This window comes from Polyergus mexicanus, unplaced genomic scaffold (genome assembly GCF_030449975.1).
Source record: "Polyergus mexicanus isolate NDT 795.1 unplaced genomic scaffold, iyPolMexi1.0 SCAF_11, whole genome shotgun sequence".
NCBI classification, from domain to species: Eukaryota; Metazoa; Arthropoda; class Insecta; order Hymenoptera; family Formicidae; genus Polyergus; species Polyergus mexicanus.
In genome coordinates this window covers 8,722,849-8,750,799 of record NW_027223331.1, presented here as the reverse complement: position 1 = coordinate 8,750,799, position 27,951 = coordinate 8,722,849, and the positions used below count along the sequence as shown (strand labels likewise).

The following is a 27,951-nucleotide window of genomic DNA, read 5'->3' as shown; positions in this document are numbered from 1 at the left end:
ATCGCGTTCGCGGATTGTGGTCCGATTCCGGGCGCGTGGTGGGGGCAACGAGACCAGCTGGCAGCGCGGAGCGGCGCGGTGCCGCTTCTCGTGCCGTTCTGCCGTTGTCACTGCCTGGATGCGTGATCCGTCTCGCTCTCGACCGGTGTCCGTAGCGTGTTTTCTGTACATCGCGATATCGTCCAACCCACCTACGCGCCTTTATTAACGCGTCAATACATGTGGCGTGCGATAAAGATCCGTGATCGCGACGGTCGGAGTTCGTCGGACGCGCGTGAATACGTCTGATGCAAGAGAGAAGGGAATAAGGAGAGAGAGAGAGAGGGAGAGGGTGGGAGGGAGAGATTCGCGCCGCTGCAATCTGCAATCCTTGCCAGTTTCCGCTCCGCGATGTTCCGTATAAGCGTACTCCACCCCGCTCTTCTTAACTTCGTCGTCTTAGTTTCGTCGTAACGCATCGTACGACGCTGTATCGTTTATTATCAGTCTTGCATTCCACAGCGTGTATCTCTCGCGCGAAGATATAAAGGAGCGGCGAGCCGAAGGAACGTCGTCTTTCTTGGGTCTTACGATCTACCGTCTCTTTTCTCAGCGTTCTCCTTTCTTCTCCCGGTAAGAGCATTCGCTAGGTGCGCGTGCACTCGTGAATACATCGTCAACGATCAAGACAGAATCGACAGAATGAATTACGGGGATATGTCGAACCCCGATCCTGCCAGGTATGTAGTTTTTCACTAATTCCTTATTTCATAAATTTCCGATATAGGGGTGACTTCACGAAATTTTTTGAAACATACATTTTAGGTATATTGAAGTGTAGAAATCGAAAAAGAATTCGTTGAAAAAAATTTTTCCTCTTGTTCCTTTGGGGGGGGGGGGGGGTTATTTATTTTATTGATAAAATAGGACGATGTTAGGATAATAAATATTCTTTTGTTAATGTGTTTATGTATTTATTTTAAATATTGTTTTGTGGAAGTGAAAAGTAAACGTGCGAGCGAGGGAGGCAAGGGGTCGGAGTGACCCCTTCCCCTGCATCCCCTCATCAGAAAATTCTAATCTAATCCAAACCTATTTCCATTTTTTAAATTGAAGTTTGGTTTGGGTCAGGTTAGAATTTTTTCGCGCTAAGGGGTACAGGGGGGAGGGGACTTTGCCCTTCCCCCCACCGCGCGTTTATATTTCTTATAATCGATATACAGCAAAAATATACAATGAATAACGTCGTAACAAAAAAAAAAAGTCTATTTTCTTATATATCGATCAAACAATGTACTCGGCGTCAATATTGCATACATAAAATTATTATGTTTAATCGGGAATATAAAAATAAAAAATGGAACAAGAACGACGATATTTTTCAACGGATTTGTTTTCTATGCCTCGAAATATATAAAATATGTAAGTATATCAAAGATTTTACTATCTCATTTGTTTTCTTCATATGAAAAACGACATCCGGCATCGCGCATTCCATGTATGCATTGAAAATATTATATCCTATCTGTAGAATACCCATACAGCACTAAAGCTTGCAACAACATTGCTGCAATATTGCAATATTGCATATTGTAGTTTAATGTTGCAGAAATATTACAAAGACATTATTTTACAATATAACTTTAGTAATGTTACAGCAACATTGCAAAAATATTCCAAAGAAAGTATTCGATAATCGCTAGTTCATTCGTTTACCGCTATGCGGCGCATATTGCGCTATCTATTCCTCATTTAATTTTTAGTCACGATGATTATATAAAGATTACAAAGAGCGATTAATAAGATTAAAGATATAATAACTATTTTTATTAGCTTGAATTGTATGATATAACCCCAACACAGAGGACTCAGACATTGGACTGAATTCTTTTAATAGTTTCCATTCTTATATAAAATCAAAAATTTGATAATAATTTTTTAACATGCAAGATACTTCAGATTTTAATAAATAAATTTTGAGATTATATGAAGACAAGAGAGATGTGAAAAAACTTGAATGCGTAAATCCACCACAATCTTTTTGCATATCTGAATATTTCGGATACAAAGAGATTGTGAATTTACAAAATTGCAAATTAAGTTTTTTCTTATTTCTCTTACAATTAGATATTCTTTGTCACTGAAGGAAGTCGAATGTGTACCGAAAAATTTGTAATTTATAATTTCGTTATTATTATAATACAGAAAATCTATATACACACTAAATCCTGATTCTTATATGCCTAATTTCTTATTATTTTTTTCATATGTTAAAGATATTATGTCGATAAATATACATAAAGCATTATTGCATATATATTATATTGCTATGTTGCTGCAATATTATATTGCAATATTTCTGTAGGCGGACATTTTTCTGTTGCTGTAATATCATAACAACGTTGCAGCAACATTTCGTAATGTTTCTGCAATGTTGCAATCTTGCAGAAAAATGTTGCTGCAATGTTGTTGCAATCTTGCGGTGCTGTATGGGTAGTCCAGTAGCAAATATATTAGCCCCTGATATAATAGTTTTTATTCCTTCATATACGGACGTTTGCTCGCGCGTGTGATCAATAAATTTTTGAGCGATACGTACGAGCGAGCTAATGAAATCGTGTTCGATCGTTGCAACATAATCCCGATCGTGTACGGTGGAGACTTTTCCACATCACAATCTATACATGAAAAGTCGCTTTGTCACTCGATAATCGAATACGAGACTTTTCTATCATCAAGCGCTCCATTTTGAAACAAATATGCTATTGCTATCGTATAAGAGTCACATCATACTTTCTCGTTGAGCGAGAAAAATCTGCTCCGTTATACATGTTCTACGCAAAGCTTCGTGTGTCTTTTTTTATAACCGGTAAAATTTATGTTACGCGACAATCGCGATTTAAGAAGACGAAATTAATGAAAAAAATATTAAAATATGTTTTCGCAAAAAAATCTTTAGGGAAGAAGGTACATTTATCTATATGTTCGCGTTTAATATATATATATATATATATATATATATATATATATTTCAAGTTTAAAGTATCAAAACATGTATATGTTTATGATATGTTTTCGGAAAATAAACTTTGCAATTTGTACAAATTATACGGATTGCAAAATGCGCTGATAAAAGTACGCAATAGTTCGCGTGAGTACACGCGCCGAGAAACATTAGATACGCATCTCATATTATTTTGTAATTACACATTCGAATTAATTAATGCCTTCCTCAGATTCCGCTTTAGACATTTCCGGGTTGAATGCATCGTGTATTTATTTGTAATAAATTTAGTAATAAAAATTTTAAAAATAGATGAGAAAAATATACGATATATATACTGCGCTCGTATTAAAATTATAAATATATATTAGTTCTTTCTAACAAACAATATTATTAACGATGCCAAATGTATATATACAAACAAACTAAATAGTCTAGATAATATTTATCGGATTTATCTGAAACAATAATATAAAAGCAGATTAAACTTGAAGTATAAATGGTTTCACGTAACATAGCGTGAGCGTATTATCTGCATATATACAAATGAGTCATCGTACGTTTTCGTGCTAAATCGATATTTTTATACTTATCTCTTAAAGGTATTATATCTGCAATAGTAAACAATTTTTTTTTCTTAACATCTCTTTTTGAAACGAGTTAACAAAAATTTCAAAATGATATAAATTTATCAATTTGGATTTTTATTTCGTATACAAAAAGAGACGTTTCCTTTATATTATGTTACATTTAGATCATATTATTCTTTTTAATAATAAACATAAGAGAAATGATAATTTTATGATAAAAAAAAGCTATAATTATGAATTATGTTATATTATATATTAATAATATATTATTGAGTTTTTATCGATTTTTTTTTTTTTTCAAATCCAATTAATCTTGTACGATCATAGAATATGCGACTCTTATTTATATGCGAAAACATTATGAATTGCTACAGCAGATAATTACGAGAGATATAATGCTATTAAAATATCTCTTATTAATTATATTCTAATATTATTTATATTTTCTACCACATTTTGTTGTTATTCCCGATGATTCAACTAATTTGCAGCAGATTCTTGTTCAACAATTTGATATCTGTAATTCTTGGACTATACACTTATTAACTAAAAATATCACATATTTTAGCATCTAAAAATATATTTATTATTTAAATATATATTTGTTATACAAGAGCGAGAGAGTAAAATGATTGAAAGCAGGAAGTAATAGAACAGGGAATGAAAATGTGTATTTTGGGTGAAAAAATCAAATCTAATATACTCATTGTGTATGCGTGTATACAATATGTACAATATTTCGCAGTTTTACTATTTAAAATAATCTAGCGGATGCTTATTATGATTGTATGCGATTGCAGCGATGAGCAAAGTAGCACTTGGATGAGTGAATTTGGAAAGATTCGCAGAGAGCCATTTTATGCGAAGCACGTCCCGCCTTTCGGTCTTGGCCATCGTCTGTAGAAAGTCTGGCATTACGACGTTTGTGACTTTACCGTGACACCATTGCCGCGACTTCACCGCTGCTCTACGAAATATTCTTGTAATATTGAAATCATAATGCCGTTGAGTCTATCCGGATAAATCCAAGTCGAATAGCCGGCAAGTTATATTCACCAATTAGATCTGATTATACTAATATATATAATTAGTTTTAAAAATTCTGACTTTTTCTCAATCGCACGTTGTCGAGACCGAAAGTTTATATGTTTGAGGTGCTCGAAGTAATTTGATAGAATGATACTTTGCTGTATATTAGATCGTTGCATAGAGCAGTTGCGAAGATTCTATTATATATGACTTCCTTCGAAGTATTAGGTGTACAAATAAGTTTCCGCCGTTTGACAAAAGTTGGCGCCACCAGTAAGTTATGGTTAAAATTGTCAGATGTAAAACGTCCTTATCGTAAGATTGGACATCAGTCAATAACATAACCTTAAAATATTAGTGATTTTTTATCAGTATAATATATTCTTTTGTGTACGAAAATGTCGAGTTTTGAGCCGAATAAGCGTCATTTGCGAGAACTTTTGATTTACTTCTTCAATTTGAAGAAATCTGCAGCTGAGGCGTATCGATTGCTTGTAGAAGCATATGGTGAGGCTGCCTTAAATGAGAGAAGTTGTCGTGAGTGGTTTCAAAAGTTTAAGAACGGTGAATTTGACATCGAAGACAAAGGAACGTAGCGGAAGGCCGAAAGTGTACGAAGACGCGGAATTGGAAGCATTATTGGATCAAGATTCGTGCCAAACGCAAGAAGAACTTGCACTTACATTGGGAGTGACTCAAAACATTAAATTCCGTTCTTTCACAATAAATGCTCAATTTTTGATAAAAAACGGCGGAAACTTATTTGTACACCTAATATATACGAATTAATAGATGTTATCAACAGATTTTATCTTCGTAACTACTATATTTATATATACAAGTCGCGATTGTTTTTAAGTTTTACTAGAAATATCTAAAATATGTAGAATGTCTGGAAGGTATGAGAGAAATCATGAATCAAATATTTATCAGATAGAAGCAGATTCTGAATTAATGTGAGTCTCATATTTCTTTGTATGCATTGTATATGTGCATATATATGCATGTTTAATTTCGCATCTGAAGTTTACATTTTTAATATTGAATTATTTATTGATCAATTCAGAAAAGTATGTTTAGCAATATTATCATATTTTACAAAAACAACACTTCTTTATGAAACAGAACGAATTACAACGAATATTCTCTTCCAGGGAGACTTTTTTTTTTACTCAAACATCTGCATCTCTAGACTTATGATTTATCTGATAGAATGGTAAGATTAGAAGATACGCATGACGTGCAGATTAATTAATCTTTCGTTTTTTAATATGTTGATGGAATACTGTTTTTATTTGTGTTCCAGGAAAATAATATATATAGAAAGTATTTTTCTGTCTCAATCCAATTACTAATTAGAAAATGAAAGAGATTTATTATGTGATACTTTTGGTTCCCGGCTGTCAGCTTCGGAAAAGTCAAATAATCGATTTCAATTTGTTTCAACGAACTTGAAGTGCCGATGTCGTAATATCATAACTCCTCCACTTGGAATGTCGCTCTCGTGCATTTGTCATAACACATTTACGTAACGCTCGTCGTTCAATTTCAATGATGTTAAAAATGCCTTGATAAAATTTTTATCACTTTTTATCGTAATTTTAATGTTTTTAAGAAAATTTAATCAAATATGTGGATATAATAATAACCGAAAATGCAAAACAATATAATTTCGAATATATGTTTTTATATATATATATATAATTCTAAGAAATTATTTTTGAAAAGATTATTTCCAAAAATTGTTCTGATAGAAAATAGCATTCTATTCTTCGTTTTTATTCTTCTCAGTTTTTTTTTTTTTTTTTTTTTAGAACAGGTAATATCTGCATAATGACCAAAAAAGCAGATTTTATTCCTCGCATGTTTACAACTTGCAAGTTTATTGCAGAATTATGATTGAACCATTTGCTCATGATTACGATGCATGTATACCATATGGAAAAAAATGTGCATCCTTCTTTATGCATAATATACTGTAGTAAATAAAACCCGCTGTTTTTCTTCTATTATTTTACGCCTTATTCTCTATAGAGTTTGCTTTTTAAACACACACACACATACACATTTTCGTGTTTATAAAACATTTTCGATATTCTTAAAAATATAGATCGTAAATTACATCAGAGTGCTTTCTCTGCATTGTTACCATTTTACTTACATAATAGTTTTATATAACATAACAGAATATTTTTTCTCTCTCTCCCCTTCTTTTTCTCTTTAAGCAGTAAAAAAATTATATGTAACTTATATATAAAACATGAGTACACTTTTTGTTTTTGTGTTTTATCAAGAAAAGAAATTAAATATGAATAAAAATTAAGACTGTATATAAATTTAAGTTAACATTTTCACTTACAGAATTTGTTCTTACAAGACTATCTAGGAAAAAAATAGATAAAACCGTGTGTGTTCATACATATAATTTGACAGAATATTCATAAAGAGTCATAAAGCATAAGTACAACTTGTCAAGGTTTACATTTCACTTTTATATTTGCATTCATCTAATTTTGCAAATCTGGACATAAAAATTCCGAGTTCTCGTCACCGCATTGTATAAAGATTTATTAAGATTTGGATGAAAATAAATTATATTATACTTATTATATACACTTTGCTTCTCTCTGTCTCAGAAATGGATTCCTTAAAAAAAAAAAAAAAAAAAAAAAAGTCTTTCTTAACAAAAAGTATCTATTGAATTGGGAAAAATAAATGAAACAACAGTTTATGTAAAACATATAATTTTAAGAGTATTGCAATTATTCAGTTATTTCATAATTATAACGATACGTTTTTATATCATCTGCGAATGAGCACAAAAAAATTGCAAAACATAACAAGACCACGCTTGAAAAACGTCTGCCCTATCGAAAATCGAGAATGCGAGTTGTTCGCAAAGATCAATAATATATTGCGGGGATCAATGATAATTAAATGATATTTATCGCCACTTGATCTCCCATTGATCGTTATCGTGACTGATATCAACATTGATTGAAGACCATTTACAAGCCGTTTGATCAACGCGTGCCCATCACGTGAACGTAGCATGTCTTTATCATAAAAATTGGAGTCATGATTAATTGTTTTTAAGTAGCGATTTAATATGGATGTGAAAAGGTTATCCTAACGACAAGTTCGTCGTCCTGCGCGATAGTTTGGAGCGTTCGCCAGCAAAGCGTGTAATGTGCAAGACACATATAGATAAAGTTTTCTCTTTTCTCGTATCAACAGTTGGCTGGAAAAGTCCAGCGAGTGGAAAAAACCATGGTAAATTCCGATTTTTGACTGTCCCGGAGTTTATTCAATGGCATAGACCAGCAAAAATTATAAAAATAACTATATACAAGATACAACATTAAAATATATTTATATAATTTAATGCAAAAAGATATTTTCGCTTAATTTATTAATCATGCTAATCGCTGTAATTAAAAAAATGAAATTAATATAATAATAAAGTCTTTTAATTTAAATTAATATAAAAAATTTGTAAAACGAAAACTTTAGAGAGATATAAATGTTACTAAATTTTATATTAATTTTTGATTTAATAAGAAAAATGTAATAGCAACAGACCAAAAAATTTTTATCAATATAGATCTGGTTTGCATTTACCATTTTCTCTTAACATCTAATAAAAAACAATTTATTTGCTACATCGATTTCTAATCTATTACAAATTTTATATATTTTGGATAAAGCTTAAATTGGAAAACGCTTTCTCAATCGACGAATATAGATCAAAAAATTTTCTATTTATTTTAACATTTTTAATAGAAAGGTCCAATTTTTTTGCTGCTTTTTTCCCGGAAAATATCGATTTTTATCACTGGCATGGATTGTATCCAAAAAATGTGGAATTTGACATTGAAAATCAAGGATGTTTATGCAACTGTACTTTTTTAAAACTTACGCATTTTAATAAAAAGTGCAAAATAAAAAGATATAACATTATATAAAATTATATAAAAATTACGATATTTTAATAGATTATATTAAAAAATAAGATTTTATTGAAGAAAAAAAATATAATTTTGATATTTTGTGTATAGCTATTTTTTCAATTATTTTAAAATACATTTTTAAGCAAGGTAAACTTCTTTATTCAAATGTTGATAATCTATGTTAATTTAGTAACGAATTATTATACAAGATAAGGTTTGGTGAGATCAAACTTTATTTTACATTAAAGTTTAAAAAGAACAGAAATATTATTATTATTATTGGTAATTATTTACTATAACGGACCCAACTCCAATCACGTTGACCTTGATATATGTTGTCAAGGACATAATCCTGAGTAACTTTTCCTTATAACTTAATCGGCGGTCATTGTTTATTAAAAAGTTATTAACAAATAAAGTTTGAAAAATAAAATATTAATTTTTACATAAGTTTGTAATTTCCACGCAAGAAACGAGGTCCATCTGCATCAGAACCCTGATTTAAATGTGAAACAAGGTCTTTACATAATTAATATAATATTAGAAAAAATCAGTACACATAGGAATCAAAAATTTTATTTATTCTACAGTTGCAAATGTACTGTTTTCATCTAAGGGAAACAATGTTGCCATTATTTCAAAAAATTTACGTATTCGTTCACAATATTGATATTTACGTTTAAATATAAACTCAGCCAAATAATGTATGTAATGATAATCACGAGTTCCATATTTTGGTATTCCACTCCCCCCTTAACCCAAATCAAATTTTAGTTTTAAATCAGAAATAGGTTTGGGTTAGGTTATATCTTCCGGAAGTGGAGTCCCCCCGCAGGGGGGACGGAACCCACTACGTCCACGCATATACTTTCCCATTCACACAACAATTCTGGGCTGAACCTCGTTTCGCATTGTAAAGTATATGCATGGATATAGTGGGTTCCGCCCCCCCTGCAGGGGGGCTCCACTTCCGGAAGATATAACCTAACCCAAACCTATTTCTTATTTAAAACAAAAATTTGGTGTGGATTACGTCGTATAACTTAAACCAAATTTTCGTTTCGAATCCAACTTAAACTTTAAATATCTCAAAAATTATAAGAGACCGCCGATTAAGTTATAAGAAAAAGTTATTCAGGATTAAGTCCTTGACAACATATATCAAGGTCAACGTGATTGGAGCTGGGTCCGTTATAGTAAATAATTACCTAATGATGATATTTTTAAATGAAATATCGCCAAGAATAAAATAAAAATTAAATAAGTTCTATTTTATTCCATATATGCATATATATTCCTATTATATATATATATATATATATATATATATATATATATATATATAATAGGATATTATATATATATATATATATATATAATTAGAAAAGCTAAGGAGATTTGTTTTTTACTTATTTTTCACACTGACAAGGTTATAAGCTTCGAAAAAAAGAGACGTATCTACATATTAGATACGTTATTATTATACGTTATTCAATATTTTCTATATGCTTTCTTTTTGTATGCTTGTGATAATATCAAAGTGATATGTAATAATTATGAGATTTAATGATAAAGTAAAAAAATACATTGTTATTCATACTTATTGGTATAATTAAAACTTTTTTTACATAATATGTTTTTTGCTATGAAAAACTTGCACTTTGCTATATTATTTATGACAAGCAAGAGAAGAAATGTGCACATTACGTAAAAGTATTAATATTGATGTATTATGCATGCTTATATATTATTACAATAACCGCTGAGATATAGAATAATCATTTGAGAACCGCTAATTAAGTAATGTTAAGATATTTTATGAAACTTCTTACTCACACACGTAACACATATAATCCCCACTTCTAATGATAAGCATGTTCTTTTGAAATATGCAAACATTATTGCAAAAATTACGTTTGTGCGAATAGAATTTTTGGTCTATAAAAATTGACTTTATAAAAGACATTTTAGCGATTGATTTCGCTATATAATATTGCATAATCCAACTCAGGTGTTACATGTTTGGAAGTGTCAATAGTGTCGCTAATGTCAATGCCATACCTGTCTACGTAGGATCATTTTTGGCATTGAAATCCAAGGTTGAGATATTGACCTTGTGTGTACAAAAAAATATTTAGAAACTCAATTAAAATTCATGAAGTGATTTGATAACCTGTTCGGAAGCTATTACAACCGAAAAAAACTTCCGTGTAGAATAAAATATCTCTTTTTAGATATCTGAATAGTTTCAAACATAACTGAACGAATGGACATTGCTCATTCAGAAACATTCAAAATCGGACGTAACCATCGACGCGTGTAACATTTTTTTTTCCACATTTCCATATATAATTAAATATAGGATCAGAAATAATTATGGCATGCGCCATGAAATGCCTGAGCGCCTGGAAAATCATTAGTACTTTTTATGTTCATTCGATCGGTCGTTCGCGAAGCGATCATGTTGATTATAGCCTATCTTTTGTCGTAGAAAATAATATATGTGCGATCTTTGCCATTGGACTATTGATCGCACACGTGCGAATTTTTCCGGAATATTTTTCATAAGATTGTTCGTGCGAGTATATACTTAGGAGTGATTAACATTCGAATTTTCCAGATGATCAGGTGAAATGGAATTATAAATAATATATTCAAACTGTATCTTGAGATCAATGATTCACGCATCGTGCTATATTTCCATCTCGATGCGGCCTTTTCATAAAATCATCACTACAATTTACGTTTATCATCAAATTGGTGCAATAATGTTATATAACACAGACGTTTTATACAAAAGACCATTTTTTCCCTGCCTAAATCGTCATTTAAAATTAACATTTTAAATTTCTAATAAAAATTACGTTACGATTATTACAGTTATGTTATAATTACTAACAGTTGAAAATAAATTTATATTAATCAGTTGATATAAATTTGTGCTACTTATTGCTAATCAGTTTTTCTACATATTTTTATATATCTCACTGAAATCATTTATTAATTATTCATTTAATCTTTAATTAACGCAAAATTATTAGGTGTACAACTTTGCTTCCGCCGTTTTCCTATAGATGGCTTTAGCGGTAAGTAGTGGTCGAAATAAATAGATCATAGACGTCATGCGATAAACTTGGGCATCTGTCAACATAACCCCATAGAAACATTAGTCGATTTGTGTCTGCATCATAAAGTTATTCTCGATTGAAAATGTCAGTTTACGAGCCAAATTCTCGTCATTTGCGGGAGGTTTTAATTTTTTGCTTCAATATGAAGAAATCTGCGGCTGAGGCTCATCGAATGCTCTCAAATACTTATGGTGAAGCCGATATTAGTGAAAGAACGTGTCGTGAGTGGTTTCAACGCTTCAAGAACGGTGATTTTCACGTCGAAGACCGGCATAGCGGTGGAAGAGAGAAGGTTTTCGAAGATGCAGAATTGGAGGCATTACTTAATGAAGACTCGAGTCAAAGTCAAAAAGAATTGGCACGATCATTGGGAGTGACTCAACAAGCAATTTCAAAACGCCTCAAAGACATATACTCAGTTTTTTACAATAAAGCCTCGAATTTCGGAAAAAAAAAACGGCGGAAGCAAAGTTGTACACCTAATATTTAACAATTAATTTGACAATAACATAAATTTACTCAAGTCAGCAATTAATATATATATTTTATATATTCGTCACTTTTTCCATTATAATTTTTTCACGTACGATATTTATATATTTTTTTATTGTAATAGCCAATCTTTATTATATTTGTAATAAGTTCTCATACTAGATTGTAACAGATTGTACAGTGATAATTTCGCACTTGCGTTAGATTGATAACGAACGATAATAACGTCATCGCGTGAGATTTACTCGCGACTCCTTACATCGAAGGGCATATTGTGTGTTTTAGATCGAAAATGATTTTTTATTCTTTTTCGACATTATACGAAATTTAGTTTTGTAAATCTATCCTCGTTTATTTTTAATCGTCCATTAAAAATTTTAATTTCTTAGAGATACGTTTATTACATATTAAACTAATTGTAAGTACAAAATGATAAGAGTCATATATAAAAGATCAACAAATATTTATCGTAAAGCTAACGACACGATAGTGGGAGAAATATTTTTACGAATTTTACGATATAATGTTATTGTAAAAAAAGAATAGAAGAAAATGCGTCTCTTCGATTTTTAAATACCAAATTTAAAAATCAATACAATCTCGAGATGTGTAAACATGTTTTTCAAATAGTTATGACGTCAAACCTTCTTAAAGAGAATTATATAGAGTTAAACTTTTTGTAATAAGTTCTTAAGCAAGATTTAAATTTCATTGAATTATTGAACGTATTATACTTTGTATTTAATACTGGTCACAGTTGCGATAAATTATAACTACAGCAGATAAAAGTGTTTATAGCTAGAGTTAAAGAGGTGTACGCACATTCAAATCTTCCGTTGTGTGTAAGTGTCGTGTCACATAGATAACAAAAATGTTTTCTACGCGATATTTTTTGCATTTCAAAAAAATCGTACTAAAAATAGATCGCACGTTAATATCGTACATAAGCATACTATGCATATTATACAGATTAACAAATCTCATTCTTTTATTCGTGTATTGTATATAGTTCTTTACAAAATTTCTTCACCTACACTGCGTGACGTAAAATGCTTTCGCGCAATACGGATTACATTAAAAATACACTGGATATCACTCGAATATAAATGCCGTATGATGACATAACGAATGTGTTTCATGCAAATTAATAATTACACAATTTGTTTAAATATTTAAAATAAGATTTCGTTATCAAATTCGACGATTCTATAGTTAATCGTGATAAGATCAACGACATATGTTTTGGATTGTGTGAAGATAATAAATTATTTGAAAAATGATAAAACAGTCGAATCTCTTTATATATACACACATATACACATACATATATGTACACGATTTACACGGAGAATAGTAACTACGAATTAATAATATTTATTTATTTTTAACATTATAATATAATGTTATTAATTTTCAAAATTATAATCTAAATTGATGAATGTAAATCTTGATTTTTATATTAAAATAAATATTATTGATTTGTATTAGGTGTACAACTTTGCTTCCGCCGTTTTTTTCCGAAATTCGAGGCTTTCTTGTAAAAAACTGGTTCTGAATCATTCCCATGTCTTTGAGGCGTTTTGAAATTGCTTGTTGATTCACTCCCAATGATCGTGCCAATTCTTTTTGACTTTGACTCGAGTCTTCATTAAGTAATGCCTCCAATTCTGCATCTTCGAAAATCTTCTCTCTTCCACCGCTATGCCGGTCTTCGACGTGAAAATCACCGTTCTTGAAGCGTTGAAACCACTCACGACACGTTCTTTCACTAATAGCGGCTTCGCCATAAGTATTTGAGAGCATTCGATGAGCCTCAGCCGCAGATTTCTTCATATTGAAGCAGAAAATTAAAACCACCCGCAAATGACGAGAATTTGGCTCGTAAACTGACATTTTCAATCGAGAATAACTTTATGATGCAGACACAAATCGACTAATGTTTCTATGGGGTTATGTTGACAGATGCCCAAGTTTATCGCATGACGTCTATGATCTATTTATTTCGACCACTACTTACCGCTAAAGCCATCTATAGGAAAACGGCGGAAGCAAAGTTGTACACCTAACAGTTATCAGAATCTGTGTAAGATAATAAGATCCAAGACACAAAAATTCTTTCTCTCTTTTTCTTCATTCATCAATAGCGGAAGCAGTAATATCCTCCCCTATTATGCTCCCCGAATGCGTCTCCGAGTAACGAGATTTTAATTTGCATGAGCGCCAGATCGAGATAAATGTACCGCGCAATAAAAAATCCGCAAATTTTTCAGTCATCAAGCAAGTGCGGAGCGAAAAAGAAGGGATATTTATATTTAAACATATGGCCACGCTTTTATGCTTTTGATATGTTTAATGTAGAACTTGAATGCTTTCTTCAATACACGTGTACCGAGTAAATCGCGTAAATCGCTTCGACATATTTACTTATTCAAAGCACGGCACGTTTCGCATGGTCTCTTATCTCTTTATTCTACGCGTGAGAGTTTACATGGTTTACGCAGTGCGTCACGCCTTATTATACATCTCTTTCTTTGTCTTATTGTTAATCAATTTGTATACATTGTCTTAATGTCAAAGTTTTTGTACAGTTCTATCAAAGTCGGATATAACAACGTAAAAAAAAGTACAATTACGATTTAAAAACATAATGATTTATGGAAGTAGAAAATGAAGTCAAATAATTATCATATATAAAAGTTCCATGTTACAGCCTTGGAACAAGATAATAAAGAAGTCTTAATATATCTTATTAAGATGACGTATATATATAATAATTGATCATCGCAGACGTTCTAATATGTACAATATATCGTTTGTATTTTTTCTCTCGAATTCTCTATCTGTATTTTTTTTTCTTCATTTAACATTCACTCTTGTAAGAGTCGAACATACAAAATATTAATTTTTTTTTTAAATATGATGCAACAATATATATATATATATATATATATATATATTTTTTTTTTAAGAAAAATATATAAGAAAATATATTAAGCCTAATCAAATTTTACATACTTCTTGTCTTTTTTTCGATATTCATTAGTTCTGATTATATCCTTATTATGTATAATAAACAATTGTCATCAAGAAAATCGGGATCATAAAAATTTGGAAAGTATTAAAGATTGATAATTATATGAGTTATCTTATATTATTTAGAAACGAATATAATATTGATTGGTTTGATGACGAAATAATCGGCACATTATGAGAAAATTTATGCAAGAAAAATCAATGAGAATATATTTTGAATCTTGTTAGTCCACGTTTCAGTTGAACGTACCATATACTATAATTTTTTTCAAGTATGGACGAATGTAGAATGTATATCGTGTAATATTATCAGCTTAATCAGTTTTTAAATTTGTTATAAATTGTAAATTTTTAATAAATTAAACATACATGTGACGAATAACAAGCAAGGACGAACATATATTGCGTAATGTTAACAGCGTAATTGTTTCAGTAATTGTAAATTTTCAATAAATTAAACACACACGTGACGGATAAATATGCCGGTTAAATGGCGTATTGAGAAAAAACTTGAAATATTCGAATACATTCTGTATCTATCTCAATCGAGTCTATGACGCGATGAAATTTAAATTCCTTCGATGAAATGCACATCAGAGAAAATCTCTGCTTTCTGACGGCTAGCGAAAGCGATCGACGATATTTCTGTATGTTTATTGCTCGCGTGTAATTTTCCGATAAAATGATAGCAACGATAATTAGATAGATTCTTGCAAAAATTCGCGGAAATCACAAATTATTTTATTTTCTCAATTTTGGTATACACTATTGTATACATTTTTGTAGAACATAACTAATGTCTTCGATAACATTTTTTCAAATATATTTTCTCATACAACTTGCGTTTTTTTCTTTGCTAGAATTTCGCGAGAAATACGCTTGAAGAAATTTTCGATATATAAACTTCTTGAGAAGGATATAAACTGATGTTACGCAATCAGCATGTAGATATGCGTTTTAGAGATATGATATTTTTCCTTTTTACAAAATTTCGCATTATTGATGCATTTTTGCACGGAATAATTTGCACAGTACATGTGTTATCGACAAAATCAACAGATATTAAATGAAATATTTGCCATAGTGTCCTGTATATCTGGTTGTTACGTGTGATTTCGGTAAATACAGTTCTTATCTCTCGATGCATTCATACGTGATTTTAAACGCGCGAATGTTAGATATCGTCTAATGATTTCGCATTAAAAAAACTGCGATTACACGTACGTAACATTGTGCCTGCGATTATTATTATTATTTATTTAATACATAACAGCTGCATATCGGCGGATAAAAATAAACAACAAAGCAAGCGTGTAAGTGGGAAAAACATATATCGGATAAATGAAAATAGTAAACTTTTATGCACATCACACAAGTCCTGAATTTTTCGTACATAAGTAAGAAATCGTGAATTCTGAAATAAACATTTTCAAAAAATAATAAATATCAGATTGAATCAAGTAGACAATTTCTTAGACATAATAAATTTGAAAAGAAAACAATGTGATACATATAATATGTATAGAATGTAGAAATTATATAAAAATATTCAAATATCAATGAAAAATTAATGTACTAATTTTTGATAGGCGATTTATTTATTAGAGTTGCCGTAGTCCGAATTTTGTTGCTCTCAAACCGTTTAGCAGGAATTTACATTCAAATTGGGGGGTGCTAGCTTGACATTAAGCCAGCCCCCCCTATAGTGAAAAAAATATATAAAATGCTCGAATCAAAAAATCAAATACACTAGAATTTGTTGCTATTTTGTTGCTCTAAAATAACACAAAAATATTTAAAAAAATGTATATTATTTAATTAATACCACTATATACTCAGTCTCGCTGCGCCCCGCCATTCGCTTGCGCGAAGTAAAAGTAACTAAAAAAATGTGTTGCTCGCATGTTTTTGGTATTAAAATAATCTGTGGACAATATACTATCGAAATATATAAGAAACTGAATTTGTTGCTCGTCTTAAAGTATTAAAAATCGATACTTTGTCGCCGCGGACCCTATATGATGCGCTCTTATATTATATAAATTAACTAAAAGAATTTGTTGCTCGCATCTTTTTGGTATTAAAATAATCTGTGGACAATATACTATCGAAATATATAAGAAACTGAATTTGTTGCTCGTCTTAAAGTATTAAAAATCGATACTTTGTCGCCGCGGACCATATATGACGCGCTCTTATATTATATAAATTAACTAAAAGAATTTGTTGCTCGCATGTTTTTGGTATTAAAATAATCTGTGGACAATATACTATCGAAATATATAAGAAACTGAATTTGTTGCTCGTCTTAAAGTATTAAAAATCGATACTTTGTCGCCGCGGACCCTATATGACGCGCTCTTATATTATATAAATTAACTGTCAATCGTCTTAGAAAGTTTATCGATGCCAATAGTAACGCAGAAAGCGGATTATGGTTTACAAAGGAACAGTCATACTACATATTCTGCCAACTCATTTTTATTTAGGATACACATGAAAATTATCGTTTTACTTTGTAAAGGATAAAAAATCTTTTAAAATTTATCGATTATATATACGCGTAGTAAAGGCGTAATTTAATCGTAAGACTAAGTGCAAAATATTCTTTTCTTGTAAAGTAGAATTTTTTCTACAAATATTTAGAAAACGTGTCGTAGAAGAGAATCTTCTCGAATGCCATTAAAACTTTTTTATACATATAAAATTGAGCAAACAAAATGACTATCGCGCGTGTGCTTCGGTACATATATATTCGATTTTACAATTTAAATTTTTATCATAGATATTCAATGTATTTAGCGCATAATCTCGTCGCTAAATTATTTGCTCTTCATTGAATATCAATTTTATGCTGATATGAGCTGTCATCAAGTCCGAAGTCTGTAGAATAATTCCACTCGGAATTTTTTCTGTCATGTCATTAGCGAGTTACCGTCAAATTACAAATAATACATATATTCGCGGCAATGATGTATGTCTTACACATTATATATATTCGTAGTTAAGACTAAAGAAATTATCAGGAAATGAAATATATGTATACTTTCGTGGACGTAGAGAACGTTATATCCTTTATGTTTGACATAACTCACTTGTTTTTTATCCTCTATTTTTTCTTCCCTCATTTTCATCATTTAATGATATATTAGTATGCGTTTTTTTTTTATTCGTCTCTCTCTCTCTCTCTCTCTCTCCAACATATCGCACCAACATTCCCTAACATTGTTGCTATTAAACATTCAAATATTCGACATGTACGATGTAATATCTAAACGATTGTTTTATTTACCTCTAAAAAAAACCAGTGACGATGATGAAAACGGTTCATCGTTAAAATTGCACATATGTCAATTGACATCAGAATCGACACGAGTTGTATTTTTTTACGTTCGAAAAGAAACTTTTGCTCGTAAAGTGGAGAATCGATCGGATCGCGTATACCTTCTTACGTTATTTTCGATAACCGATCAAAGGTAGCGATGAGAGAGGGAGATGGCAAGATACCAGAATAATGGAGGTTCCACCATTATCATATAATACGCGTTCCCATTGCGAGGTCAGAGTGTAAAAGAGTTTTGCATGATAAATGCGCACGAATATTCATCAGCAGCCATCGCCGGTCTTTACCTTCATAACGGACGTTCGCGAAGTTCCGTCTTTCTGTCGGCATCGGTCAAGCTAGTTCGGTGGACTCGTCAGAAAATAAAGTGGGCTTGTAGATTATAGACGACTTGGCGCTCCATTATCTCGAAATACGAAATATCAATAGGGATATATCGCACCGAGCTGCACAGGATGTTGTATTGTAAACGGTACGTATAAAAGCCATCGAATAGCTTATTATCATCGCGCAATGATTATCGCGACAACGATCGCTTCAACGACATTCCCTATGTACACCATCTCTTTCTTCCGCTTCGCCGTCTTCGATCCCGACCCCGTGTGTTTGTTAGTTATGCAATGCTCATTGCGAAACCACTCTCAGCTTCGTTCCCTAATAATTTCCTCGTAAATACGTATAATGAGATAGGCCAATGTATATTACGTTGTATAGAATTTTGTGATGAAGGTGCGCGTTTCGTAAAAACGATTATTTTGATTAAGACGAGCGATTAGAAATATGGAAATTTCGATCTCCTGTAACGCGCGTATCTTAGGGGGAAATCGTGTGACGAGAAGCATTATTAGGTGTACAACTTTGCTTCCGCCGTTTTTTTTTTCTCCCGAAATTCGAGGTTTTATTGTAAAAAACTGGTTATATGTCTTTGAGGCGTTTTGAAATTGCTTGTTGAGTCACTCCCAATGATCGTGCCAATTCTTTTTGACTTTGACTCGAGTCTTCATTAAGTAATGCCTCCAATTCTGCATCTTCGAAAACCTTCTCTCTTCCACCGCTATGCCGGTCTTCGACGTGAAGATCACCGTTCTTGAAGCGTTGAAACCACTCACGACACGTTCTTTCACTAATAGCGGCTTCGCCATAAGTATTTGAGAGCATTCGATGGGCCTCAGCCGCAGATTTCTTCATATTGAAGCAGAAAATTAAAACCTCCCGCAAATGACGAGAATTTGGCTCGTAAACTGACATTTTCAATGGAGAATAACTTTATGATGCAGACACAAATCGACTAATGTTTCTATGGGGTTATGTTGACAGATGCTCGAGTTTATTGCATGACGTCCATGATCTATTTATTTCGACCACTACTTACCGCTAAAGCCATCTATAGGAAAACGGCGGAAGCAAAGTTGTACACCTAATACATACTTCGAGATTTCCGAGGCTGCGGTTAGAGCGTTTACGATTTCAGCCGCGGAATTTAGCGCCTTCGACGCCTTGGGCGATGGCTTACTTCGAGCATGTTCCTCTCATTTCCCTAAAGAAGAGACAAAAAAGAACAGGTATCTCGGAACGGTATATCTCGAGTCTCGAATAGAATCTTCTCGAAAAAGTGGTACAAACTTCTTCTTCGCGCGCGTTCCTCGGAACTCGCTATACATAATCGAGACTTTAAATAAATTGTTCTTATGTTAGAATAATCTCTTCGAATTCATGCAATGTTTTTGAAACTAAATTGTAATTAGCTTGTACGTAATCATAATTGATAATGCGCATTTCTGAGAAAATTTTGCACCGTCACTTTCTCTATAGAGACGATGATTCAAAGGTAGTCTCCGTTTCATAGAAATTAAGAATCGATTTCAATTTAAAAAAGGATTTAATTGGTATAATAATTCATAATTGATTAGAAATATTAATTTTTTCCAAGACAATAAATCCTTGTACAAATTATAATAAAGTTATAAAGTAATAAATTTTTTGAATAAATGCGAGAAAAAAGTAAGTTCTATTCGAACAAGAGATTGAAATTAGAAACTAAATAAAATTCTTTTTTTTTATAATTTTGTGTTGCCGTTGTTGCATCTTTAAATAATTCATATAATTTACTCTTTTAAATTGCAAATTATCACGATAACAAACATGCTTACTTTACACATGATTTTATCATATAAGAACGATTTCTCTCGAGAAATATATTGTATAAGCAAATAATCTAATTATCCATATACTAGCCTAATTATCAAAGAATATACAAACATAAAATATTTTATTATACAAATAAAAGAATTAAAACATAGTTAAGCTAGGGATACTGAAAATATTTTTCAAATAATGCTTTCAAGATTTTATTTTATTTAATATAATTTATAACATTATAATTTCGGTTAATTGAAATTTCAGTATAATAGACGAGAATGATTCTTGTGTTTATTTGTGAATTACGAGAATCGTCGATTCTTTGTCAATGTACGTATATTGTAAAATAGATTTTTCTGTAATATCGAAAATTGCATTCGTCGATATTTTAACGATGCCACGATTTAAGAGTCAGAGCCATAAAGATCAACAACATAGGATGTTCTGATTTCTGTGTTAATAAGAGCACAAGATTGTCGATTTAGAGGGTGCCGTTGAACCAGATCTGCATATACAGAAGTGGGACAGAATAGGCCTATAGTTACATAAGTGGAACACTGCACACTACGCGCTATTTTTACCGCGTCACCTCGCTTAATTTCGTTGAGCGCGCGTCCTTAATCAATCGAGGATCGGATTTAACGCTAGAACGGTCGTTATTTTCTCCGATGGGTTCTTCGTTTAAAGATTGTTAAAGCCACGCGCGCACATACATACGTCAAGTATCGTGGAGAGAGATAAAGGATTATCACCGTATCATAAATAAAACATTCTGCATAATGGTATATATTGCATTATTTAACATTAAAAAATTTTCAAATAATGTTTATTTATATGCGCTTGTGTGTGAGAAAATAATTTGCGATTCCAACGAGAAAAATGCAAAATAATTGTATTTGCAAATTGACCGATAAAATAACATTTCGCATTTTGTTGTTTACTGCTAAAAGCGAAGGCTGAGAATTGTTCGTTACATACATCTATAATATTTCGTTCTTTAGAATCTTTGTACAGTGTGCAATTTTTTTAATGCTTTTATCCTGTCAGAATTTTTAATGGATTTCCGTTTCGCGCATGTATTTACTATGCAGGTATGAAGATTAATATAACAAAGTGATTTGATTAATTCGGCTAAGAATACGCGCGCATGTTTGAATTATTCATGCATGGACGAGCGTGGACTTCGACTTTATTGCGAATTCCAATACTCGCTAATAATGCAAAATCGCTAATTATAATGCAGAATCGCAGAAACGCTGGCAAGATAAGTTTCGTTTATTTAATGAAAATAGTTTAATCAATTATATGTACATGAAATATGAACTAATCCGATTTAATCTGGATATAAATATCGGTTCTTTCAATTAGCATTTAATATCTTATCAATTTGTCGTAATATACATATACAGGGTGTCCCATTTTAAAGGACCCACTCAAATATCTCGGAAACACTGTGTTAAATCGAAAAATGTTTCAAACAAAAGTTGTGTGGCTTCAAGGGGGCCATAAGATGGTGACAATGATTTGACCTTGGAAAATCATTTGAAGGTCATGTGAAGGTCAACTTTAAAATCTTAAATGGAAACCCCCATTTTTTATTTAGTATTCTTGTAGCTGACATCGAGAGCTTTCCAAAACACTATAATAAAGTATTTTTTTATTAAGTACTTTTTGAGTTATTTTATATTTTAATCTGACATATTTTGATATAAAAAATAAAATATCTCGTAAAATATTTAGTTTTCGATAATCTTACCGCAATACTTCTATGTACAGAATAATGAGACAAATCAATTAGTATAAAAAAAAAAAATTGTTTTTAAGAAAATTATTTACAATGTATTTTTTTAAACAATTATTTGTTTTTTTTGGCACTAATTAATTTGTCTTATTATTCTGTACATAGAAGTATTACGGTAAAATTATCGAAAACTGAATATTTTACGAAATATTTTATTTTTTATATCAAAATATGTCAGATTAAAATATAAAATAACTCAAAAAGTACTTAATGAAAAAATATTTTATTATAGCGCTTTGGAAATCTCTCGATGTCAGCTACGAGAATACTAAATAAAAAATGGAGGTTTCCATTTAAGATTTTAAAGTTGACCTTCACATAACCTTCAAATGATTTTCCAAGGTCAAATCATTGTCACCATCTTATGGCCCCCTTGAAGCCACACAACTTTTGTTTGAAACATTTTTCGATTTAACGCAGTGTTTCCGAGATATTTGAGTGAGTCCTTTAAAATGGGACACCCTGTATGTTAATAAGATAAGTGCTAATTATATACAACGTTTGTAGTATTGCGCAATTCTAGATACATTCATATTATTGCGAGAGAACCTGAAGAAAATCTTCTGAAATATTATTTTTTCAAATAATATCAATTTCAATTTACGATAAAACGAGCATCGATTGAAAATCGATTGAAAAATAAGTTCTGTTATTTATTGTCATATATCATGTAACATTATTAAAACGGCCAATTTTTAATTTATATAATTTATATCTTATCTAGAAAATAAAACATATAATATCATATTAATTTAATTTTGACACTAATAACAGATTGTGTCTACATCTCTATTATATGTACAATATATCCACTTAATAGGCTATATAGTAAAACCAAGATATAACTGGATGAATAATTTAGAACACCGTGTATAATTATTGACGAAGGAGAGTATTAATATTTTTCGGCGATAGATTACTACGAAGTTGTATGAAAATCGAAGATTGGATTTCTCTTAAAGTGTCACATGCTTCTGCGACACTACATGCTTTAATGACATTGCATCATACTCGTTCATTACGCCACGATTATGAAGTGCATACAAATCAATCATTTAGAAACCTTTGATTTTCCGCAACGAAACGCTGAAGCAAGACGCCGGTGCATTCGCTCGAGTAATCTCTTGTAATATATCTTTCATCTATTGAATATATAATCTCCGGCCACATCGAACAGTCTTTTCGCTTACTACAGAATATGGTATATATTATTAATCTCAACCAGACAGTCTCAATGTCAGTCACGATAATCGAAGCATCGCGACTTTGTGGCGAAATTCCATCGAAATTTTATCCATGACATTTCGATGATAAAAATCATCAGTTTAATTAAAATAAATTATGATTTGAATGTAAATAGTAAACTATAATTACGAAATAACGTTCTATCTTAAAGATCGAATTTGTTAATCTAGGATACATAATTTGCAACAGTTTGCATTTTAACGAAATTAATTAAAGAATTAATTAAAATTAAATAATAAACTTTTATTTCTTATATTGTCTATTTCTAAATGTCGGAAAATTTTAATAAAATGCCAATACTGATAAACGTATTTTTAAAATGGCGCTTTGTGATTATTTTTGCTTGTATAAATTATAGTCAATTATATTGTATGTACGTCATTTTGTCAATTAATCTACCGAAGAGAGAATTAAAGTGTAATTTTTTTTTGCACACGTGAGATTAAGATACTATACATCCCAAATGCATCGTTAAAGAACGATGAATAATTTTGATTGCAGAAGTCTTCGGAGGATCGCCCGGCACGACGAACCGGAGTTCAGCAATGCCAGTATTTTGAACAGCATGGAGAAATTTGTGCGCACCGTGAGCGAGATGGAGGATACCATTTTGGTGCCCAGCCGTCTGTTGGATCTATCGGTGGGTGATGCAGGTGACACGATTTGCATGAAAGGCAAGCGCGGCTACACGGTGCAGGACACTCTGGCCAACACTGATCTATACCGTCTCTACAATATCATCAATCAAATGAAGATCGAGCTACTGTGGTCGCAGAAGCCCACGCGGGGCACCGAGATGGACGATCAGCTGCTAATCAAGAGCCATCCGGTCGGCAGCCCGTCCGCTGAATCACATCATTATCCGGTGACTGTGACTGGCGCCAGACTGGGTCACGTACGTTGCCCCAGCACTACCTCGATGCAGAGCGTGCAGAGCGCGTCCTCGATCGCGTCCACCTCGGATTCAGATTCTGAGGTCGGCATTGAGATCGATAGCGGGCTGGAGGGCGAGGAGTGCGCCGATCTGGCGAGCATTGCCGCCCAGAACTTTAAGCGTCATCTGCGCGGCCTTCATCACAATATCGCCCGCATGACAGAGGCGGCGGAGTATTTGACGCTACGATATCAGGCCGACGTGGGCGGGCAAGTCTGATTTGCCGTCGTCTGTGCGTCGATCGTCATGGCGTTAATTGGTATTATGAGCAGATACCGTCTCATCTTCGCCTCGTTGTCATCAACTTTGCGGAAACTTCCGCGACTTCGCTTGAGATTTTATAGAAATCGGCGAAGTCTCAAGAAGCCAATTACGCGACTTGCAAAACTTCCCCGAATTTTTTCCGTCATTGAGATATTGGAATATTGATCCGTTATTTTATTATGTAACTCATTGTGGGTAAAGTGTGCTGTTCATGTGCTGAGATGGAAATAAGTTATATGTTCCAATAATGTAAATTAAGACAATAAATTTTCACTGGTTATGTAGAATTGAGCGTAAATAAGTTATCATTTTCCAAACAAAATTGATACCGCGAGATAAGATATTTATCATTCTTATGGCATCATGAAGAGACAACGTTTAGTTTTGTTCTGCTTTTAATAACGATTTTCACGCAACAGAGGCCAATTGAATAAAATTAGAATAACATAAAAAGATCTCAGGCGAATATAATTATATATAGCGATGTAAGCAATTCTTTCTTTATTCTGCCGCACATGGAGCATACTGCGATTTTAAACACAGGGTTAGATGTATACTAGAAAGTGTATATTAGAAAACATAACAAAGGTGAATATAAAACAAAAATATCACATGTAAAACATTGAAAAAAAGACATGCAATTACTTAGTTTAAATCACTCTTACTCTGCATCACATCTTAAATTGCATTTTCTCGTAGGATTTTCTTTCGATGGAGTATAGATATTGAGAATAACTGTACATTTTATGCTTTTCTTTTTTTTACGTTAAAATTAATGTTAATTTAACTTGATTGATTTATTTCTTTTATAAAATAAAAAATATATCAGTTTTCTATCGATATGAAAACAATATTATATAAAATAGCTAGAATATTTTATATTAATTAATAACATATTCTATACATTATGAATATATTTAAGAGATAATTTCTAAGATTGATGATTTATTGTTTTAATGGACAGTTGATGTAATGAAATACGTTTATCATCATTTTTCATTGATTTGGAAACTATTGTATACAGACAAGTCCTGCATTAAATAAGCTTTAAAGATATCTCGATACGTGATCGAAAATATATAAAATATAAAAATATCGTTATAAATTTGGACACTTTTAAGAGCTATGTGTAAATTGGCGGAAGAGAAATATTTAAATACACCGAGAGGTGGTATATATCATTATTAGGTGTTATTTTATGGAAAAAAGGCGAAATTTATAGTAATATAAGTCATGACCAATGGTCTATAGTCGAATTACCGAATTACCTCTCAATTACTGTAAATACTACTTCGAAAGAGAACGCATTTTGAAAATTGCAGCTAAGTAAGATTGTACAAACTATGAATCTTATAATCTGCGTGTAAACTGTTACATCAGAGACATCAGATATCCCTTTTTCCTTATTGTTTAGATTTTCCTTCTTTTTCTTTTGAATTGTCGATATTATCGAATTGTATCTGATATCGCAGACATTAACTTGTAAATATATATGTAGTGAAATATGATTATTTATTATTATTTTACGATTGTAAAGTTAATAAAAGATATTGTTTAACGTAAGTTGTGCGAATTGTGAAGGTAACTCAATAATTAAATATCCGATAAGAATTATAAGAAAAATACTGAGATCGACACACGTTTCGAAGCCGAAAGAATTCGAGATCTTGGAAATTCATAATTTTCGTTTAAAGTATATGTAGAGCCGGTATATAGATGCTTTCCTAATGCGTCGATACCCAAAAGTAATTTTCATCTGTACAATTTTAAGTTTTGTGTGTGTATGTATCGGATTTATATACATAATATCTGCAGAACTAAAGGTTTTTTAAATGAATATCATAGGAAAAGGCAAAAAAAAAATAGAACAAATATAGCAGACATATTTGTTTTTCTATAAAAAAAATTATTTATTATACAATGGCACATACACACATAATATATAATTCTTAATAAATTATGTAATTAAGGTACATTTTTCTATGTTTTGATATTACTATATTTTGCTTCACATTCATGATTTATGTTGAAAATTTCTATATTTAAACTACAATGGTGCAAAAAATATCACTTTTATTTTGTTTGTTCTTTATGTATATATTTGACGTACGTACACATAAGAATATGTAGAAAAGAATATAAATTATAGTTGTAATATGTACGGTGCCATATCTAAAATTTACATTTTGTTGCATTATTCGTAATCCGTGCAACATTATGAAAATCTTAAAACAATAGAAATAATCTTGGCTAGATGGCCAACTTGAACCAGTGTATATTGCGCCATATATAATTAAAAAATTTTTCTGAGTCAATGAACTGCTTTTGTCGAATAAAAGAAAACCGTTTCAAGGCAAGGTTTCAAAATTGAAATTTTTCATGATTATGCAATTGACTCGCTATGCATAAGCGATTTATTTATTATGATTTTGTATTCATTCCATGTATTGCGATTTGTATACTTTTATGATTCTTCTAAGATACAGTACCTAGATCAAGGATTCTCAAACAATCACACATATTGTTATTGTATATTTGTTATTATTTAATTATATAAAATCGGCTTACATTAAAGAAATCAAAGAATATAAAAAAACGATCCTATTTAGAATCTATCTTCGCACTTAATAGCTTTATAGCAAAAGGATAATATTCGTTGATATATTGAGTGTATATTAACTTGCATAAAATATTAATACTTGAGAATTCCTGAACTTGTGTAAATTATGATTACTAATGTGATCGCAATATCAATACGTGTGTCGTAATAATGTTAATCATTAGAATACAAATGCTATATTGCGGTAATGATCCATTCTTCGCGTGGAATCGTGATTGTTATTAAACAATTGGTAACATTAATTAGATATTTCTAAAGTCTAAGAATAGTCGATACTTGGTAAAATTACACAAAAATAATGAAGTACATGAATTCGAAATATAATCAAATTGATTTTTACTATTGTACCGCTTTGCAAAATAAATTGTAGTTATTACTATTATTCAATTACTACTCATTG

At 31.3% G+C, this 27,951-nt stretch overlaps 1 protein-coding gene across 2 annotated transcripts; it reads left to right on the top strand.

Moving 5' to 3' along the window:
- Window positions 1-84: 84 nt before the first annotated feature.
- LOC138937839 (mid1-interacting protein 1) lies at window positions 85-27,951 on the top strand. 2 transcript variants are annotated; one of them, XM_070304487.1, is made up of 2 exons: window positions 85-719; window positions 24,235-27,951. In XM_070304487.1, the coding sequence occupies exons 1-2, from the start codon at window positions 682-684 to the stop codon at window positions 24,884-24,886; spliced, it is 690 nt and encodes a 229-aa protein (XP_070160588.1). In that variant the 5' UTR covers window positions 85-681; the 3' UTR covers window positions 24,887-27,951. The 2 variants fall into 2 exon arrangements, with proteins under 2 accessions (XP_070160588.1, XP_070160589.1); XM_070304488.1 differs by lacking the exon at window positions 85-719 and adding an exon at window positions 18,820-19,020.

Excerpts from the sequence above, each read along its gene's own strand:
- LOC138937839 (XM_070304487.1), top strand. The coding sequence starts at position 682 with ATGAATTACGGGGATATGTCGAACCCCGATCCTGCCAG. Across the intron at positions 720-24,234 it reads TCGAACCCCGATCCTGCCAG|AAGTCTTCGGAGGATCGCCC; the intron begins GTATGTAGTTTT and ends TTTTGATTGCAG.